The sequence below is a fragment of the Miniopterus schreibersii genome (assembly GCF_964146895.1).
Source record: "Miniopterus schreibersii genome assembly, chromosome: 18".
NCBI classification, from domain to species: Eukaryota; Metazoa; Chordata; class Mammalia; order Chiroptera; family Miniopteridae; genus Miniopterus; species Miniopterus schreibersii.
Genome location: NC_138121.1, coordinates 31,908,100 through 31,929,433, shown reverse-complemented (window position 1 = coordinate 31,929,433; position 21,334 = coordinate 31,908,100). Strand labels below are relative to the sequence as shown.

The following is a 21,334-nucleotide window of genomic DNA, read 5'->3' as shown; positions in this document are numbered from 1 at the left end:
CTACTGACTATCTAGCTTCTGTCACAAGCTACAGTGAGGTAAGTAAAAGAGAGGGCCTTATTTTGCAGGAACTGTTAATCATAGGTGGAAAGAAGCCTCAGATAAAACAATGTTGGATAATGAATCAAATAATCAAATTATTAGATCATATCAGAGGATGTGTCTGTTTGCATGTTACACAGAATTAGTAGGATTCGAGTGCAGAACAAAAGGTACTGGCATAGTTTGGAATAGTCAAGGAACATTTCATGCAGGAAGTGGAACCTGGTCTTTTAACTAAAGGATATGTAGCATCATGTGGTAAACAATATAACCTTGCCCAATGAGAGGTCTGACATTTGCCTTTGGCTTCTGGAAGTTAATCTCTAAGTCTATGGAATGTCATGCCTGCCAGGAGTGTATTTGTTTGCTTTTGAGCCTGTGACCAGCCAGAAAGTAACAGTGTGATTTAGGGGGAGGTCTTTGGGCCACACCAACAATGTGATTTAATATGGGGGGCTTTGGGTAACACAGTATCAGCTTGACCTCTCAAGGGGCTGGAAACCAAGATCAGCCATATAGACAGTCAATCAAGCCTGTGTGATGGAGCCCCATTATCAACTCTGGATACTAGGCTTGGGTGAAGCCTCCCTGGTTGGCAATACTCTGTAATGCTGTCTATAACTCCACAGAGAGAGGACTACTAGAAGGTCCGTGTGTGGTACTTTCCTGGATGCTGCCCTATGCGCTTGGCTTGATTTTAATATGTATTCTTCCTCTGTAATAAACTGTAACTGAGTGTTAGAACTTTCAGCAAGTTCTGTGAGTCCTTCTAGCAAATTACTGATACTAACAGTAGTCCTGGGGACTCCTGACAATTTCTGTCAGAAATGAAGGTGGTCCTATGTGTACTGCAGTACCCTCTAATTCTGTAGTTAGCTAATTTTGCAAGTATCTATATGGGCACAGAAAAGCTGTCACATAATGAAAGACCCAGTTGTAAAGAATAAAATCAACTGCATGGAGTACATTTGGGAGACTAGAATAAATAGAGATTAGCAAAAGTTCTCAGTCACAGAAAGAAATATATTTGGAACAACCAGATGGGATATTATTCTATCAGCCCTTGAAAAAAAAGAGATTTATATTTTTTATGTGATATTGTTTTAGCATACTGACTATTATAAACTGAAAGAACAGGGGAAAAATCATGGCAAATACTAATTACAGGAGTCCATACCTGGAATAATATAGCTTTCATTTTGGAAGATGTCAGTGGCAAATGAGAATATGAATCTATAAAGATATTTCACAGAGTAAAATAACATAACACAAATTGTGGAGAAATCATTTAGAAAATATAACAGAGATGATGGAATCAGCCTGCTGCTGCAGGGGCTTATAATGGGAACAAAAGGATATAGAAACAAATGAGGGTAAGGTAAAGATAATGACTATTACTTCTGATGTATCAGTAACCAAAAGGGTTAGACAAACGATTGTTGTATTGTTGTAGGCAGATTAAAATATACCACTAGAGTTCAGGTGGGAGAAATAGGCTACAAAATGTCTATATGAAAGCCATTCACATAGAACAAGGGAATCACAACTTGAGGATGGATAACATTATTACAGCTTATACAACCTTTATAGTGACAAGAACTGAGGATGAAGAAAGATACTTTACACCAATGAGAGCCCATGGAAATAAAATCCATGTATTCAACAAATACTTATTTTCCCAGGCAATGCAAATAAGGGGAAGAAAAGCAACCAAGATATGAATGGGCACTCGGAAACAGAATGAGAATGAGTTAGCCTTTTTCATCCAAATCAAGGTGGGTGGACATTAGGAATCTGAGCATTATGATATGACACATGGAAAAAGAATGGTACTGATATTATTACTTTGGTCCAAGGCCTATGGATTTTGAAATCTGATGGCAGGTCTCACAGTGAGAATGAGATGTGGGACTGAGTGCAGGAAGCAAGAATAAGGTATTGCACAGGGGAAGGAAGGGGAAAAAGGAAAACTCAGAGGAAGATATATATTAGACAATGATTTCTTTATCTTTTGGATATATTTAAGAATGCCTAGAAACAGGAGAGTAGGAAAAAAGAAGAAATAAGACTGAAATGTTAAAGAAACTGATGATAAACACCTAAATCACCAGGTCTCAGGTAGTACAAAATCATGAACTTTGTACTACCTGAGACCCTTATGGGAGGTCCACAAAGTCAAAACTATTTTTGCTAATAATAACAACACTTCAATTGTCTTTTTAACTGTGTTCATATTTACACTAATGAAACTAAAGCAACAATGAGTGTCTTATTTGTACTTATGAAATTTTCACTTATGGAGGGACTGAAGGATAACAAAGAGAGGCTAATGCCATTAAAAGATTATTATCTTCATTTCCTGAGAGGAGGAGGCATGCCATGTCATTCAGGGCCACATGTGCTCAGGAGACAGAAAGGAGTGAGGGGAAAGTCTAGGCCAGAGTCATTATTGGGGCTTGCTTCTACAAAAAAGGCAAGGCAGGTCGGGAGAAATAACTTAAGATGGGCTAGTCTGAATATTGTTGGCAGGCTATGGGTCACAGGGTTGGTCTCTAGTTGACTAGTACCTGATCCTGGGTGATTCAGAGCATGGCATATATTGGCTTAGTGTGTGAGAGTTAGCTAACGGAGGTGGTTGAGGGTGTGGACTTGGGATTGGTTGGTTTGTATATGAAAGGTGGGCTCACCAATAAGTTGTTTACTGTCTCTAGGAATTAGTTAGCTCTGGGAGGGGCAGTTTCTCCCCAACCAGCAAAAGATATCAAAACATCATAAAGTATAGAAAATTTTAAAAATATGATTAATACAGTGGGTAAAATCCTGACACATTAGCATAAATCAAAGCACTGGCACCAAATTATAATAGTAATCACTGCATTTCTAACTGGCACATACAGGGGAAAATGTTTCATTTAAAATTGTTCTTGATAAGAGCAGAAAGACACTATTAATTTTATTATATCTCCCCCTTGAGTACACATATTTTCAATATTCTGTGTGATGATTAAAGAAGTATGCATCGAGCACTTCTGTTGCATAACAGAGTATAATGTATTTTGTGAGAAAAAGTGCTGGTGTAATTATTGAGTGGACAACTGAGGAACAACTTTTTGCAGAACAGCATTTTTACTTGAAAGTACAATGGACTATTCAGACATGGGTATCTGGAAGACATTTTCTTGAACAATGTGAGCTTGTCAATTCAAACATCTGCCAGCATTTGTTACCAATGATAAAAATTCCAGCTTTCAACTAAAGGTCATTATGTTGGAAAGCTTGTATTTGCTCGTCAGCTTCCTAATATTTAAAAGATTTTTCTGATGAGGTTACTGATGATATTAACAAATGTGGGTTTGGGTTTTTAAAAAAATATATTGTATGTGGAAATGTGGCAAAATTTGGAAGATCTGTACACATTAGATGACCAATGCATAATATTACCAAAAAATGCATGGGTAAAAAAATCTATTTAAGTGGACCATTGGATTTTATGTAACAGTATACAAAAGTTCAGTGTTATGGTTTCAAATTTTATATTGCAACTAATTGGGTAGGAACTACAAATTAAGCTTGAGTGTAGTATCACTGAAAAACATCCACAGCAATCTGAAAGGCTTTTAAAATACTTCTCTTTCAAACTTCACATAGGCATGAAGGAAGATTTTTTTCTTCATATATTTCAATTAAGACAACTGAAACAGATTGAATGCAGAATCCTATGTGAAAATCAGCTGTCTTCTATTAAGGAAGACACTGTATAAATTTCAATTATGCAAAAATGGCATTTTTCCTCACCATTTTTCCCCTTTGAGGCAACAGTTATGTTTTTGTAAAAATATGACTTTTATGTCAACATGTAATGAGTTTATTATCCTTATATTGTTTTTAAATGAGTCAGTAAGTAAATATTTAAATTTTTTGTTTTAATTTCTAATAGGGTATACACACTTGCATATGCATGCGCACACACACTGACAGTTCTTTTAATCCTTAATAATTTTAAGAGTATAAGCAAGTTCCCAGACTGAAAGTTGATCCAGACATCCAGATTCTGGTATTGTAACAGAAGTTTGTATCAGAACAACCTTCCAGTTGATAAAGTTATAAACTCTGGGCAAATTGGAAAAAAAACAACTCGTTTGATAAAGAGTGATCAAAAGCAGGCATAAACTGGAGTGGACGCAACCTTTAAAGAAAAAAAACACATTGCATAAGATCTACATTTATCCAGGTTTTCCACTGTGTGCCCTGGTAGTTCATGCAGCACAAAGAGAATAGATCTCAAGGAGAAAGCAGGAGTCACATGTGCAGAAAAATCAGAGATTATAGTTCTGGGCTATGAGAGTGGCTGTAAATTGAGGACAAAAATCTGAGAATGGAGAAGTCATAGAAAGAAAGCCCAAAAGTTAACATACCCCCTCCTCAAAACCTTGGTTAACCGCTTTTCTGCAGGGTAAGACTTCAAGGAGCAGCATAAAAGGGAAAAGAAAGCTGGGGCTCTGAAAGAATTAAGCAAAAATTTCAGCAATTACTTAGCTCTGGAAAAACAGAGTATTTAATTCCAGTCTTGTGCCAAGTTAGAGAAACCTGGTTAAAACTTTGACCTTTCTATTAAAACCCCAGAATAGCCATGTATTAGGAGTAAAGGCTGCATCCCAGGACTCAGAGAGAACATCATAAAACTAAAGGAAAAACTAAAACTGAAATAGAAATCATATGAAAAACTTAAAAGCAATTGACAAAGGAATCAACATGAGCTTCCAGTAACTTAACCACCTACCAGATTAAAACTCAGCAATCTTCAGAGGAAGAAAAAGGATCCAGCATCTTCACAACATATTATCTACAAGGTTCTTCTGAGAAGAAACAGGAAAATGTAACCAACAGAAAAGATTAAAAAGTCAACAGAAAAAAAACTGAAATTAGAAATAAAGGAATTTAAAGTAACTATGATAAATATGTTTACACATCTACAAGAAAAATAGAACTATTGGTGAAGAGATGGATTATTCAGAAGAGATAAGAAATGCTAACTGAAAAAAACAATATCCGAAGTATAAAATTCACTAGATGCATTTAACAGTAAATGAATGCAAGAGAATTAGAAAACTGGAAATCTGGTTAACAGGAATTACCCAAATTAAAAGATTAGCCCCGGCTGGGTGGCTCAGTGGGTTGGGGCATCATCCTGTGCACCAAAAAGGTTGCAGGTTCTATTCCTAGTCAGGGCACTTACAACGTACAGGAGGCAACTGATAGATCGATGTTCCTCCCTCTCTCCCTCCCTTCCTCTCTCTCTAAAATTGAAAAACATATCCCTGAGTAAGGATTAAAAAAATAAGTAACCAAATTTGATTTAAAACAAGAACCCTGTGAATTCATTAAATTGACATATTAGTTTTAACAATTTTCTTTTAGATTCCTTGAGATTTACTATATACACAATCATGTCGTCTACAAATGAAGATAGTTCATTTTCTAATCTGTTGCCTTTTAACTTCTTTTTCTTGCCTCATTGCAGTGACTTGTGTCCAGTACAGTGGTGATAGTGGGCATCCTTTGTTTTTGATCAAAGAGGAAACGCATTCAGGCTTTCACCATTGAGTGTGATGGTAGCTATGTTTTTCAAAGATACCCTTTATGAAGCTGAGGTTGCTAATCAGCTCTAAGGTTTTATAATAGGAATTGAACTTAATTATTTTCCTGCATGTACTGACATGGTTTTTCTCCTTTGTTTTTCTCTAGTTACTTTAAATGGCAGCTTAGATCCTTGATTTTAGATCCTTTTACACCTTTATATAGTGAATTACATAGATTGCTTTTTGAATATCAAATCAAATTGTTTTCCTGAGATAAACACTTTTTGGTCATGAGGTATTATCCTTTTTAAATATTGCTAGATTCAGTTTTAAAATATTTTGTTAAGGATTTTATATCTAGTTTCATGAGAGATGTTGGTGTATAGTTTTCTATTCTTCGAGTGCCTCTGGTTGTTAATAATGCTGGCCTTTTAAAATGAGTTGGCTATAACATAGAAGGAACTCATACCTTTTGCAACAACCTGAATGGACCTCAAGATTATTATGCTAAGTGAAATAAGCCAGTCAGAGAAAGAAAAATACCATATGATCTCACTTATATGCAGAATCTAATGGATAAAATAAACTGACGAACAAATAGAACCAGAGGCATAGAGGCATGGAACAGACTGACAGATGTTAGAGGGGAGGGGGCCTGGGGGAGACTGGATGAGAAAGAAGATGAAGAGATTAGCCAAAGAACATATATGCATAGCCCATGGACACAGACAACAGTGTGGTGAAGGCCAGGGGGCGGGGATGACTGGGCAGAGGTGGTCAGAGAGGGAAAATGGGGGTCATCTATAATAGTGTCAACAATGAAAAATAAAATAAGCTGGGAAGTGTCCACTCCTACTCTGTTGGCATAAAACTGTGTGTATATTCCCTAATCATTCTTTTAATGTCTGTAGGATCCGTAGTGATGTAGCCACTTTAATTTTTGATATTGGTGATTTGTGTCTTCTTTCTGCTTTTCCTGATTGGCTTCACACATTTTCTCTATACACCTCTATGTTCACTGCAGCACTATTTACAAAAGCCAAGATATAAAAGCAACCTAAGTGTCCATCGATGAATGGATAAAGATGTAGTAACTACATACAGCCATAAAAAGAATGAAATCTTGCCATTTGCAAAAACATGAATGGACCTAGAGGGCATTATGCTAAGTGAAATAACTCAGACAGAGAAAGAGAAATACCATATGATTTCATTTATATGTGGAATCTAAAAAAGCAAAATAAACAAACAAAAAAGAAACAAACTCATAGAACAAACTGATGGCCTCCAGATGGCAGGTGGGTTGGGGGTGGGTGAAAAGATGAAGTAAAAGAGATTAAGTACAAATGGTAGTTATTAAAATAGTTACAGGGATGTAAAGTACAGTTTAGGGAATATAGTCAATAATATTGTAATGAGATTCTGGTCAAGATGGTGGAGTAGGACAATGCTGTGCCCGCCTCCTCCCATGACCACATCAAAATTATAACTAAATTATATAATAACCATCATTGGGAACCACCTGAAATCTAGCTGAACATAAGTTCTATAACCAGGAATATAAAGAAGAAGCCATGTCGAGACTGGCAGGAGGTACAGAGATGCATAATGGGTTGGTGCCTCACCCACATCTGATGGTTAAAATTTGGGAGGGCTATCTCAGCTGCAGAGGTACCCCATGAGGAGTGAGATGTCCCAGCCCACACCAGGATTCCAGTACCAGGAAGAGAAATTCCCATAACTTCTATCTGTGAAAACCAAAGGAGATTGTGGCTCAGTGAGACAGAGGGCTGCTAGAGTCCCAGGTGTTCCTTTTATAGTGCCTGTGAATGGACATACCTGTAGACAGAGTCACTTACTCTGAGCTTCAGTGCTGGGGTACCAGCTCAAAAGGTAACAAAGACATACAGGAAGGAACTGAATTGTCTGGCTTTTGGACGAGGGCTGGAGGGGCAACTTTCTCCTAGAGAAAAGGACTGGCAGAAGCCATTATACCTTTATTGAATCCTTCCCCCACCCAGTTGCACACCCAGGTGGGCACCATATCTGAGTCTCCATCAACCCAGCTAATACCATTGGCCCTGCCCTAGTTACTCTCTGAGATCCCACCCCACCAAACTTGTGGGCCTACCCAAGCCACTTCCAGTGGCTTTTCCATTGAAATAGCCTGTCTTGGCTCATGCTGTGGACTTTCATAAAAATCTCTGTAAGGTTTACAAACCCCAAACAAGCAGCATTTGCCCTCAGCATGCCCCACACCTCTTAATAAGCAGCCCCAAGCCCAGCACTAGCAGTAGCCAGCCTCAGTTCACAGCTTAACCTCTCCCAGGCACCTCCAAGCCCAGCACAAGTAGCAACCATCTGCAGACCACTTGGTAGCTCATACCAAGTGGCCCAGGGCAGGGCACAGGAAGAGGCTAACCTTGTCCTACACCACAGCCCCTCCCAGAGGCCCCAGAACCAACATACCTATAGCTAGCTTCAGACCACACCACAGCATCACCCAGCCAAATCCAAAAATGACACACCCAAAGGAGAACTCGGTGGCATCAGAGCCCCCACTAAAGTAAATCCTGCTCTGCAGGGTCAGCCCCTACACAACTTCTCCTCCACTGTAGTCATGGCCAGTCCTCACAACCACTCAGCCTGATCAATCACTCCCACTGACATGCCAACAGAAATCAAGGCGCAACTACAACAGGAGGGCACACACAACCCACAAAAGGGACATACCTGGAACACCCGGCTCAGGTGACAGGAGAGACTACAACACTAGGCCCAACAGGACACCTACTACATAAAGCCACTCTACCAAGACTGAGAGATATAGCAGCTGTACCTACTACACAGAAATAAACATGGGGAGGGATCAAAATGAGGAGACAAAGAAACATGTCCCAAATGAAAGAACAGAACAAAACCCCAGAAAAAGAACTAAACAAAATGGGAGACAAGCAATCTACCAGATGCAGAGTGCAAAACACTGGTTATGTGATGCTCAATGAATCTCAGTGAGAACTTCAACAAAGAGACAGGAAACATAAAAATAGAGATAGAAAAAGAACCAGTCAGACATGAAGAATACAATAACTGAAATGAATACTATATTACAGAAAGTCAACAGATTAGATGAAGCAGAGGATCAAATCAGCAATTTAAAAGATGAGGAAGCAGAAAACATCCAATCAGAACAACAAAAAGAAAAGAAAATTAAGCAAAAAGGATAGTTTAAAGGGCTTCTGGGACAGCATAAAGCAAAAAACATTCACATCATAGGGGTACCAAAAGGAGAAGAGAGAGCGAGGGATGAAAAATTATTTGAAGAAATAATTATGGGAAACTTCCATAACCTACTGAAGGAAATAGACATACAAACCCAAGAAGCAAAGAGAGTCCCAAACAAGACGAGTCCAAAGAGACCAACACTAAGGCACATCATAATTAAAATGCCAAAGGTTAAAGGCAAAGAGAGAATCTTAAAAGCAGCAAGAGAAAAGCAGTTAGTTACCTAAAAGGGTAGGGAGCATGCAGGAGGCAGCCAATCAATGTTTCTTTCCCAGTGATGTTTCTATCTCTCTATCCTTCTCCCTTCCTCTCCCTCTAAAATAATAAATTAAAAAATATATTTTTTTAAAAAGTACAAATTGGCCCTGGCCGGTGTTGCTCAGTGGTTAGAGCGTGGGCCCACACACCAAAGGGTCGTTGGTCCAATTCCCTGTCTAGGGCACATACCTGGGTTGTGGGTTCGTTCCCTGCCCCTGCTTGGGGTGCAAGCAGGAGGCAACCAGTCAATGTGTCTCTCTCACACTGATGTTTCTCTCTCTCCCTCACTTCCACTCTCTCTGAAAAGCAATGGAAAATAATATCCTTAGGTGAGGATTAACAACAAAAAAAGTACAAATTGGTAGTTACAAAACACTCATGGGGATATACAGCACAGCATAGGGAATATAGTCAGTAATACTGTAATAACTATATATGGTGTCAGATGGGTACTAGATTTATTGGGGAGATCACTTTGTAAGTTATATAAATGTCTAATCACTATGTCGTACACCTGAAATTAATATAATATTGAATGTCAGCTGTAATTTAAAAATTAAAAAAAATAAGTAATAAAAATAAATAGCATTTTTTGTTTTAAAAATAAATAATATTGTAATAACTATATATTATGTCAAATGGATACTAGACTTAGCAGAGCAATACCTTTGTAAGTTACATAAATGTCTAATCTTGTACACCTGAAACTAATATAATATTGTATGTCAACTGTAATTGAAAAAGAAAACAAGAAAAAGAAATTTTAAAAATATTAAAAGCTTTGAGATAAACTTAAAGATGAAAAAGACCAATATACTAAAAATAATAAAACATTGCTTACAAGATTTAGAGAAGCTAATTCAAATGGAAAGGTATAGTCATGGACTGGAAGACAATATAGCTATGGTGTTAGTTCTCACCAATAAAAATCTCAGCACATTTATTTAAAGAAAATCTGGAAGTTGATTCTAAAATGTATTTAAAAAAGAAAATGACCTAGAATAGCCAAAACAGTTTTTAGAAAGAAAAAAATTAGAGTACTTACTCTGACTTCAAGACTTATTATAAAGCTAATCAAAAACTAGGTGGTATTGGTAATAGGATTTAAAACATATCAAAGGAAAGAATAGTCCAAAAATAGACCGACACAAACAATATCAAACAATTTATGATAAGATCAACAGAGCAATTTCATTCAACAAGTGATGAGATGGATAGATATCCATATGGAAGAAAACAGACCCGCTACCCTTACTTTACATTATAAACAACTGTTAACATGAGATGGGTCACAGAACTAACATTTTTAGAAGAAAATATAGGGAACTATCTTCACAACCCCGGAGAAGGCGAATATTTGAGAGGTCAAAGAAATAATTATAAATGAAATAATGATAAACTGGACTTCATCAAGGTTAAAAAACTGTGCTCATTGAAAGACACCATTAAAATGAATAGGCAAGCCTCAGACTAGAGGAATATTTGCAATACCTATAACAAATAAAAGACTTCTTTCCAGAATATATAAAATTCCTATTACTCAAGGAAAAAATATATATCGCCCAATAAGAAATGGGTAAAACACTTAAACAGGCACCTCTGAAGAAGATATAAAAAGCACTTGAAAAGGTTTTCAAGATCATTACTTCTAAGAGAAATATAAACTAAAACTACAAAAATATACTTCCATACCTTTCAGAATGACCAAAATGAAAATGTTGGTAACAATCAAAATTCTCATACATGCTGGTAAAAGTTTAAAATTGGATAGTAACTTTTAAACACTAGCTGTTTCTAAAAAAGTGAACTCTATGCTGCCTTTTGAATGAACAATTATCAACTGCTAGGTTTCTACTGAGTAGAACGTTTTAAAAACATGCCCATAAAAAGACATTAGAATTTGTCCACAGTAGCTTTATTCGCAATAGCCCCAAACTGGAACATTTCAGATGTCTACCAACAGGAGAGGCATAAATGAACTGGCATATTCATATCATTGAATACTATTCTGCTATTAAAATAAACTACTTATATATGCAAAATGTGTAAACCTCTCAGACATTAAGCTGAGTGAAAGAAAGTAGGCATGAAAAAGGTCTAGAGTAGACAAAACTAATCTATGCTGGTAGAAACCACATTTGTGATTGTCCTAGCGGGAGGCACTGACTTGGAAGAAGCTTGATGGAACTTAATGGGATAATGGAAGTGTCCTTTATTTTGACTGGAGCATAAGATACATGGCTTTATCATTTTTGTCAGAACTCAAAGAACTTTACACTTAAGATCTCTATGTACATTATACCTACAAAACATGGAGTGAAGTCTTGGTAAGGTAATAACAACTAATATCCCTATAAACATAAGGCAACAAAGAAAGGACTTACATGGGGAATGATATTCAAACTAAATTTAGACTTTAGAGGCAAGGAAGGCTCTTCAAAGAGCTCAGGCCTTTAATAAGATGGCTGCTATAAAAAAAACACCAGAAAATAATGGGTGTTGGTGAGGATGTGGAGAAACTGGAACCCTTATACATTGCTGGTGGGAATGTTGAATTGTGCAGCCACTGTGGAAAACAGTATAGGAGTTCCTCAAAAAATTAACTAGAATTACTGTATAATCCAGCAATTCTACTTCTGGTTATATACCCAAAAGAACTGAAAGCAATGACTCAATCAGATATTTCTACACTCATGTTCATAGCAGCATTATTCACAGAAGCTAAAAGGTGGAAGCCACCCAAATGTGCACTGGCAGATGAATGGATATACAAAATGTGGTATATACATACAATGGAATATTTTTCAGCCTTAAAAAGGAAGGAAATACATACTACAACATGGGTGAACCTTGAGGACATTATGTTAAGTTAAATAAGTCAGTCACCCAAAAAAGGACAAATACCATATGATTCCACTTACATGAGGTGCCTAGAAGTAGTCAGCTCCACAGAGACAGAAAGTAGAATGGTAGTTGCCATGGCAAAGGGGAGGGGGAAATGGGAGTTATAGTTTAATGAGTATAGAGTTTCAGTTCTGCAAGATGAAAGAGTTCTGGAGATGGATAGTGGTAATAATTGCACAACAATATGAATGTACTTAATGCCACTGAACTATGTGCTTAAAAATGGTTAAGATGGTAAATTTTATGTTATATGTATTATACCACAATTAAAAAATATATCCCTAAAAATATTCAAAGGTGCCGACTACCTGAGTCCACTGGTCTTTATCTGCACAGACTCACCTAAGTAGCTCTGACTTGAAAAAATTCTCTCTGTTGTCCAAAGTTCTTCTCCTTCTTCCAACTTTCGGATCATATCAGGCTTAGTCATGTGAAACCCTGATAATAAAAAATGAGACTTATTTCCAGGCTCTTTATTCTGTTCCATTAGTGTATATGTCTGTTTTTATGCTAGTACATGCTGTTTTGATTACTATGTCCTTGTAGTATAGTTTGATATCAGGTAGCATGATTCCTGCCTTATGATCTAGCAATTCCACTTTTGGGAATATATCCAAAGAAACGCAAAACACTAATTTGAAAGAATATATATGCCACTATGTTCATAGCAGCATTATCTACAATAGGCAAGATATGGACGAGCCCAAGTGCTCATCAGTAGATGAGTGGATAAAAAAGCTGTCGTACATTTACACAGTGGACTACTCAGCGGTAAAAAAGAAGGAAATCTTACCTTTTGCAACAGCATGGATGGACCTGGAGAGTATTACACTAAGTGAAATAAGCCAGTCAGAGAAAGACAAATACCATATGATTTCACTTATATGTGGAATCTAATGAACAAAATAAACTAACAAAATAGAACCAGATGCATAGATACAGAAAACAGGCTGACAGCTGTCAGAGGGGAAGGGGGTTGGGCTGGGTGAAAAGGTGAAGGGATTAAGCAAAGAGAAAACTCATAGACACAGACAACAGTATGGTGATTACAAGAGGGAAAGTGGGGTGGAGGCAGGTAGAAGAAGGTAAAGGGGAGATTAAATGGTGACAGAAGGAGACTTAATTAGGTGTGGTGAACACACAATACAATATACAGATGATGTGTTATAGAATTGTATACCTGAAACCTATATAATTTTATTAACCAATATCACCCCTCAATTTTTTTTTTTTAAATGAGACTTAATCTAATCTCCTTGGGCTTCAAAACTATTGAAGGAAGAGAAATATATAGCTTCAAGGCAGCAGACAAGGTATACATTAACATCTTACCAAAGTTAACACCTTGTACTAGGCAAGTGAGAACCTAACCATACTTTCTCTAACAAAAAGGGATTCATCATCGACCTAGTCAATTTGGCTCAGTGGTTAGAGAGTCGGTCCATGGACTGAAGGGTCGCAGGTCCAATTCCAGCCAAGGGCATGTACCTCCATTGCAGGCTTGATCCCCAACCCTGGTCAGGGTGCATGTAGGAGGCAACCAATTGATGTGTCTCTCTCACATCGATGTTTCTCTCTCTCTCTACCCCCCCTTCCACTCTATCTGAAAAAATATCCTCAGGTGAGGATTAAAAAAAAAAATGGGGGGGAGGGATTTATCACCTATGTTCCCTGAAATTCTAAGTTCCATTAAGTTTCAGAAACTCTTGAAAGGAGATGCATAACACTGAAAGATCAAGGAGTTCTCCTTACCCACAGAGATGAGATGGCAATAGTTTTCCAACATGACATCCCTGTAGAGGGCCTTCTGATCAGTGTCCAGGTGCTGCCACTCCTCCTGGGTGAAGTCCACAGTCACATCCTTGAATGACACCGATCCCTGTAAGGGCATACTCTAGTTCATCCTAAAGTGATTGCAACTAGTGAAAACTAGATATTGGAGACCTAGTTTTGACCCTGTTCAGTGGTCAGACTACTTTCCTTCTTTTGCTTTATATTGCAGAACATTCTCTCTGAAAATACATGCATCTGTACTACTTATTATCTCATGCTAAAAATATATAAGAACATACTATTTGCCTTAAATGTGACTGGTTGCCTGATGGACCAAAATGAGTAAAACTCTGACCACAATAATGAGAAGTTGCAGGCTAAGAGAGAGGCATTGCATGTAAATACATATACTCAATAGATATTACATATGCAACGAAAGAAATGTGAACAAGGGAAAGTGCTACAACGTGAAGCAAAATTCATTTTATATTCCAAGGCTTCATTAAGGACATAAAAACTTTAAATTCACAATGAATTTGTTTTGTGGGAATACAGGGCATTGGCTTTTAAAATTCATGGGTAGAGAAAAAACCGTAAATTTAGGAAGCAAAAGACACAGTTTGTTAAGAAAGAGTCTTTGAGCTCTAAGAAGGAAAAGGTAGGCAATGAGTATATTTATGGAATAATACTGGATTTTTTTCCTATAGAGCAATGGTCTTTTTAAGTATTTATTTATAAATCACCAGTACTCATTAATGGCAATCCATTGTTAATGACTACTGCTTTTGAATGTAAACTGCAGTATTTTCCTCCCTTTCAATATGCTATCTTATACATTCCACTGTAATACAAACTCCACTTTGGGTCTACTGATTGATGGAGTATAAAGAAAATGAAGAAACATTAAGTCAACACATGTTATGTAGCAAGTTTTGTACTTTAGAGGCAATACTCTTGAAGACTAGAGAAGGCTTGAGATACGTTAGGTGAAAAAATTAAGTGACCATTGTAGAGATATCTCCTAGATTAAGGTGTTATTAGTGGTCTAGACAGGGGACTACTGGTTGCTATGATGAGTTGCAACAGAATTGGTCATAAGTTGGTTGTAGAGTGGAAAAAGAGAGACATAGTTCTTCAGATATCTGCATAAGCAACTGGGTAGGTGCTGGGACTAGAAAATGGAAATGGCAAACAGAACAAAGTAGAAGCTGGACCAAAGAAAGTAATGAGGTCAGCCTTGAAAATGTACTTGAAGTGATCATGGAACATGTAGGTGGTGATAGCTGTTGGAGGTTGGATATATGGTTCTGACACTCTGGATAGAGGTCTAGGCTAGAGAGAAGTATTTGAGAATCACTAGAATCAGGTCAGTATAACCTTTAGGGTGAATTTGATTATGAATAGAGAAAAAGAGACAGTGAAGAGAAGAGAACCAATTTGCATCTTTGGAAAACCAATACTTTAAAGATTGGTTGATGAAGATAATTTTTTTTGAAAGAAAAATGTGAAAACAGGACACCATACCACCTTTGATTCAAGAGCAGAAAATTTCAAGAGTGGGCTAGCACATGTATTTCCTTCTCTTGCACTCACATATAAAAAACTAGAAGAAACTAAAAATATAATAAGTTTATAACAGCATTGGAATACTGGAAAGGTTTTCACTGGCAGGCCATAGTTAATAGAAACTGCTGGTAGACATGTAAAAAATAGGATCAAAGAGGAGAAATGCAAAATCTCAGTTTTCTGACAAACTTGTAGTAAATCTCTATCCTGAAAACCTCCTATCTTTAAACAGGACATCTTACCACAAACTAATACTGTGATCCATAACAGCAAAACCTAGGTCAGTAGAGGATGATCAAGGTTTTTCCAGGTCTGTACTTTTACTCCTCCCAACTTAGATCTAAAATCAGTGTCTAGATTAGATTCATTCAAGAAAGATATCCCCACTTAAATCAAGATAATACATTTTTGTTCCAGCAGTAGTTTTGTGAGAAGACAGAAAGGAAATGATGATGATATACCCAATCTATATGTGGACATTGGCTTCAACTAGAAGGTACACTTGGGGAAGGCTTAAGTTTATCTGGTTGGAATAAGAGAAACTGGGAACAGGGCTGCAACTAGGATGAGGCAGCCAAGGAACCTATGGTGCAAAATTTAAGGATGCACAGCTCTGAGAGTACTTAAATTTTGTACCTAGGCCACTTGCTAGCCTCACCCAATCTGGGCCTTACTGGAGACTAGTTTCACAGAAGCAAATCCCCATATCCAGGAAATTTAAAAATAGGGAAATAAATGTTCATATAACCTGAAAACAAGTTATTTCAGAGAGAGAGGAAACATCATCTCACCTGAGGCATAGCTGTGAGATTTGTAAGAGATGAACCTTCTCTTTTGAGCTCCTCTTTTGGAAAGGGAAGAGTCCTGAGAAGGCAGAGATGGAAAGATACAAGGAACCATGTAAAACCATATTTGACTTAATTTCCTAGAATAATTCAGTTAAATCTACATCATTTTTCACTGTTTCAGCACTTGCCTACTCTGTGTATCCCACACAAATCCAGGACATGGATTAACTGGACAAATCCTGCTCCCTCACCAACACCAGAAACCTAATCTCTTGGTGAGGTAGAATAAATTCTGGGGAATCTGTTGTGGCTTGGAGAGAGGCAACACTGCTTTTCCCTCTGCAGATCTACCTTCATCTCCCATAGAGGATGGGTTTATTATATATTTCCAAATTATTCTTCATGGACTTTCTACCAATTTACAGTCACCAGCAGTGCATAAGAACACCTCCCCACACCTTGATGAATGCAGCTAGCTGACAATAATTTTTCAATCTCTGTTATCAATACTATAATTCTAATTTACACATTCCTTATTATGAGTGAAAATAAGCTCCTCTTAATAAGTTTAAAGAAGGCCCCGGCCAGGTAGCTCAGCTGGTTAGAGTGCCACCCAATACACCAAGGTTAAGGGCTTGATCCCTGGTCAGGGCACATAAAAGAATCAACCAGTGGCCCGGCCAGTGTTGCTCAGTGGTTGAGCGTCAGCCCATGAACCAAGAGTTCACTGGTTTGATTCCCAGTCAGGGCACATGCCTGCGTTTAGGGCTGGATCTCCAGTAGGGGGCGTGTAGGAGGCAGCCAATAGATGTTTCTCACATAGATCTTTCTCTCTCTCTACCTCTCCCTTCCTCTCTAAAAAAATTTAAAAAATTTTAAAAAAATCAATAAAAACATATTTTTTAAAAAGGAATCAACCAATGCATGCATAAATAAGTGGAACAACAAACCAATATTTTTTTCTCTCTCTCTTCCTCCCACCCCTTTCTTTCTCTCTAAAATCAATAAAAATTTTTAAAAATACGTTTAAATCAGTTTTTATTTCTTTTATGTGATGGCATCTTCTTCTTATACTATTCTTTTTTTTTTATGGGTTTTTACTTCCTAATTGGTTATTAACTTTTTTCAATTCAGTAAGTTAACCCTTTACCTACTTAAAGTTGCAAATAATTTTTCTTAGTTGTTCATACGGCTATTAAAGTGTTTTTGCTTTGTGAAGATTTTTCCCAGTGTTTTGTTGTTCAGCAATACTACATAACATATAATCCATATTTTCTCAATTGATGTGAAATGCTATCTATATTACATATCCCCATCTGCTTGAGAATATCTGGACTTTCTATTTCTCTACTTCATCTCTTTATTGATTCATCTGTTTCACACTACTTTAATAAGCACAGTTAATTATTAAAAATTAACTATTCATTATTAATTTCCTGATAGCTAATTTAAATATTAACTAGTAAGCAATACTTTTTAGTAATATAGGTATGGAAATAGAAAATAAATTGATCTTTCTACTCTGTAGGCTTCTAGGCAGAAAGGGTAATATTTTACTAAGTAAAGTGTGAAGTATTGACTGATTCAGTGAATATTTTAGTTCGTGAAATAACTATTTTAATTACTAAAACAAGACTGGCTTTGCGACTAAAAGTGTACCAAATACTCTTTATTGCCTCAGAATGCCTGAAGAAGCTATTAAACTTGGCATCCATTTCACCCAGAAGCAGGAAACCTCACATACATCAGTGTTGACAGCACTAATTATGGAACACTATTCATTTTAACATTAGTTTTAGTTCATGTGGTGTTTCCCTGCAATGAACTTACCACCCAAGAATTATAAAACTGTTACCTCTTCCTTTCCAATATTTATACCTGTATTTTATTTGCTAAATTGCTATTGAGTTACAATTTTGGAGGCGGACTTAATGGACGCTATTTAGATAACCAAACCTTACGTACCCAACTAGACAGTGGTCATGCAGAGTTTCTCCATCACAAAACATAACAGTAGGTTACAAGCACATGCACAATTTACATCCAGTCAAACTTGCTTCAGAAAACCAGCATCCCCACATATCACTCACAACCTCAGACAGCACCTTAATTGCATAATTCCAGGCAAAGTCACAAAATCACATTCCAAATCACTTTCGCTCCCCCATCATCAGTCTCCAACAGGACTCACACCTACTCTAAAAATAGACAAAGGCAGAGGAAACTCCAGGCAGCAACACTGCGCAGCCCACTTCCCACACACAACGCTCCCTCGCCTCTCGCAGGGTAGCGCGCACCCAAAACGCAGCTATGGGGACAGGAGGCGGCCTCACGCGGTACACGCGGTACACACACACACACACACACACACACACACAGCGCCCCGGGTGAGGCTCCGTTCGCAGCGACGCCGCCGCCTCAGAGTCACAACAGTCAAAATCCCCCCCTCGCGGAGCTGGTTCCAGGTCACACTCGACTGTCACCCTCACGGGCACGCCCACGGACCACGCCCGAGGCCCCACTCACAGATCCGGGTGCCTGGTTACCACGGGCCCGGTTCCGGTTCCCTTCTCAGAATAACCAGGACCGCCTTTGACTCCCGGCTTCCTCCTGGGCCTCCCCGCTGGGCCCCGCCTCCCCAGCCTGACCTCCGGGCCCCGCCTGCAGTCCCCTCCTCCTCCACAGCCCCTGAGACGCGCCGCCTCCGCCCGGCCGACCGGCAGCCGTCTGCGCCTGCGCGCTCCCGCGTGGGCCGGCGCTCCCAGGAGTCCGCGGGGCGGCGGTTGAGGAGCGGCGGCGAGCCCTGGCTGCGGCGGCTCGGTCGGCTGGCACTGTGTCCCTCAGGCCTCCGGGGGAGCTAATGAACTTCGGCCTCTGGTTCCTTTTACGCTAGCCTGGCGGTCGCCATGATCTGTGGTCATTATTATGTGAGTCGAGGTGACGCAGAGTCCGGGCTGCGGAAGGACGCAGGAGACCCGGAGTTTTCCAGGTGCGGGTGGAGGCCGGAGCCTAAGTCCTGCGTGAATCACCTGCTGAGGAAGGTGATTGTGGGGGGGTGCGCATGACTGTGTGGCTGCGTCAGCATGGGATGGGCAGAGTGGATGTCTGTGGATGTCAGAGACAGACTGTGTGTGTGTGTATGTGTGCGTGCGCCTGGTAGGGAGGCCTCTATTGGCCCTGAGTAGGCTCGTGGGACTGTGCGTGGGGGTGGAGCCTCTTTTATGACCATGGTCGGCTGTGACTGTGAGGTGCGTTTCCTATGACCCAGTGATCCCGTGAAAGCGCTGTTGTGACTGACTGGAGACTGATCAAAATTCTCCTAGCCTAGCTTGTATTACTTTTAAGAGGGTAGAGCTTCATTTTTGCAGTTCTGAGGCTGAACAAGATCCCCATGTGCCTCGGTCTGTGCCTGTCGGAGACTCCAAGGCCCTTGTTGACCACAGAGGCCCCTGTTCTAAAGAATGGCCTCTGTTACCTTCCTCAGTGCACCCTGTATCCACTGTCCAGCCGAGCACTGTTAATACACAGTAGGCATGCAGTACACTAAGTGTAGCCTATTCTGGAGTCAATTGTAAGTTCCGTGGTTTCTTGGAATTTGTTGCCCTGGGTTTCTTTTCACTGCCTCTGTTATTTCACTCTATAGCCACACTGCACAGAAATGCTAGCTGCACGAAAATGGCTGTCAAAGGGAAGTTGAATGTGAGACCTAGAATGACAGTTCCAACTAAAAAAGCACAGCCCTGTGTTTATTATGGCAATTTTAAAGCTGGAATTCTCCCCAAGGCAGCGAAAACATGATAGTGAGGCACCAAGAGCAGGATTCCTTCCCCTTAAGGTTCCTCTTCAAAGTTTTGTGGGAGCAAGCTACATGTTGCAGATCCATTGCATTTTAATAGCTCTGTTGACCAGAAACTGGAGAGCATGGAAACATTCCAGTCCTAAGCTTCAGTGCACCTGACTTTTCTTTATGACACAGAGAAGGATCCAGTGTTTCTCATACTTCCATCTTGGTGTGTTTAAGGTCACTGTTCCCATGTTGATTTTTTTTTGTGGGGGGGTGTGGAAGATCTATCCATTGATGACAGTGGAGTGTTAAAATCCCCTACTATGACTGTACTGCTGTTGATCTCCCCCTTAAAGTCTACCAGAAGTTTTTTTTATATATATTTACTGCTCCTATATTGGGTGTAAATACATTTATAAGGGTTATAGCCTCTTGTTGGATTGATCCCTTTATTATTATTTAGTGACCTTCTTTGTCTCTTTTATGGCCTTTGTTTTAAAGTCTATTTTGTCAGATATAAGTATTGCTACCCCAGCTTTTCTTTTTCATTTCCATTTGCATGGAATATTTTTTTCAATCCCTTTACTTTCAGCTTCTGCATATATTTTGTTCTGAGGTGGGTCTGTTGTAGATAGCATATATGTGGGTTGTGATTTCTTATCCACTCCGCTACCCTGTGTCTTTTGAGTGGAAGATTTAACCCATTTGCATTTAAGGTTATTATTGATAGGTACTTATTTACTGCCATTTTTTTATGCCTATGTTCCTCTCTATTTCTTCTTCTTAAAGTAATCCCTTTAGCATTTCTTGCAATGCTGGTTTGGTGGTAATGAACTCCTTTAGTCTTCTTTTGTCTGGGCAGCTCTTTATTTCACCTTCTATTTTAAATGATAGCCTGCTGGATGGAGCAGTCTTGGTTAAAGGTCCTTGCTTTTCAGTACTTTGAGTACTTCATGCCACTCCCTTCTGGCCTGAAGTGTTTCTGTTGAGAAATCAGCTGACAGCCTTTTGGGAACTCCCTTGTAGGTAATTGACTGTTTCTCTCTTGCTGCCTTTAAGAGTCTCTCTTTGTGTTTAATCTTGGCCATTTTAATTATGATGTGTCTTGGTGTGGATCTCTTTGTGTTTTTCTTGTTTGTGACTCTGTGCTTCCTGAACTTGTGTGACCTTTTCCTTCACCAGGCTAGGGAAACTTTCTGTCATTATTTCTTCAAACAGATTCTCTACCCCTCGCTGTCTTTCTTCTCCTTTTGGTACCTCTGTGATGCAGATATTGTTATGTTTCATGCTGTACCAAAGTTCCCTTAAACTATCCTGCTTTTAAATTATTTTGCCTTTTTTCTGTTCTGATTGAG

At 38.8% G+C, this 21,334-nt stretch overlaps 1 protein-coding gene across 10 annotated transcripts in view; it reads right to left on the bottom strand.

The window, feature by feature from the left end:
* Nucleotides 1-21,334, bottom strand: part of ZNF382 (zinc finger protein 382) — a 35,786-nt gene that overhangs the window by 8,037 nt on the left and 6,415 nt on the right. For 2 of the 10 annotated variants that reach the window (XM_081118027.1, XM_081118032.1), the window contains exons 1-4: nucleotides 19,225-19,299; nucleotides 16,199-16,271; nucleotides 13,821-13,947; nucleotides 12,411-12,506 (exon numbers count right to left, since the gene is read on the bottom strand). In XM_081118027.1, coding sequence (XP_080974153.1) covers nucleotides 12,411-12,506; nucleotides 13,821-13,947; nucleotides 16,199-16,271; nucleotides 19,225-19,280 — 352 coding nt within the window. In that variant the 5' untranslated portion in view covers nucleotides 19,281-19,299. Of the gene's footprint in view, nucleotides 1-4,822; nucleotides 4,893-12,410; nucleotides 12,507-13,820; nucleotides 13,948-16,198; nucleotides 16,272-18,160; nucleotides 18,676-18,721; nucleotides 18,896-19,224; nucleotides 19,300-21,334 lie in introns of those variants that run through there. The other 8 variants (XM_081118033.1, XM_081118034.1, XM_081118030.1 and 5 more) reach the window with 7 other exon arrangements.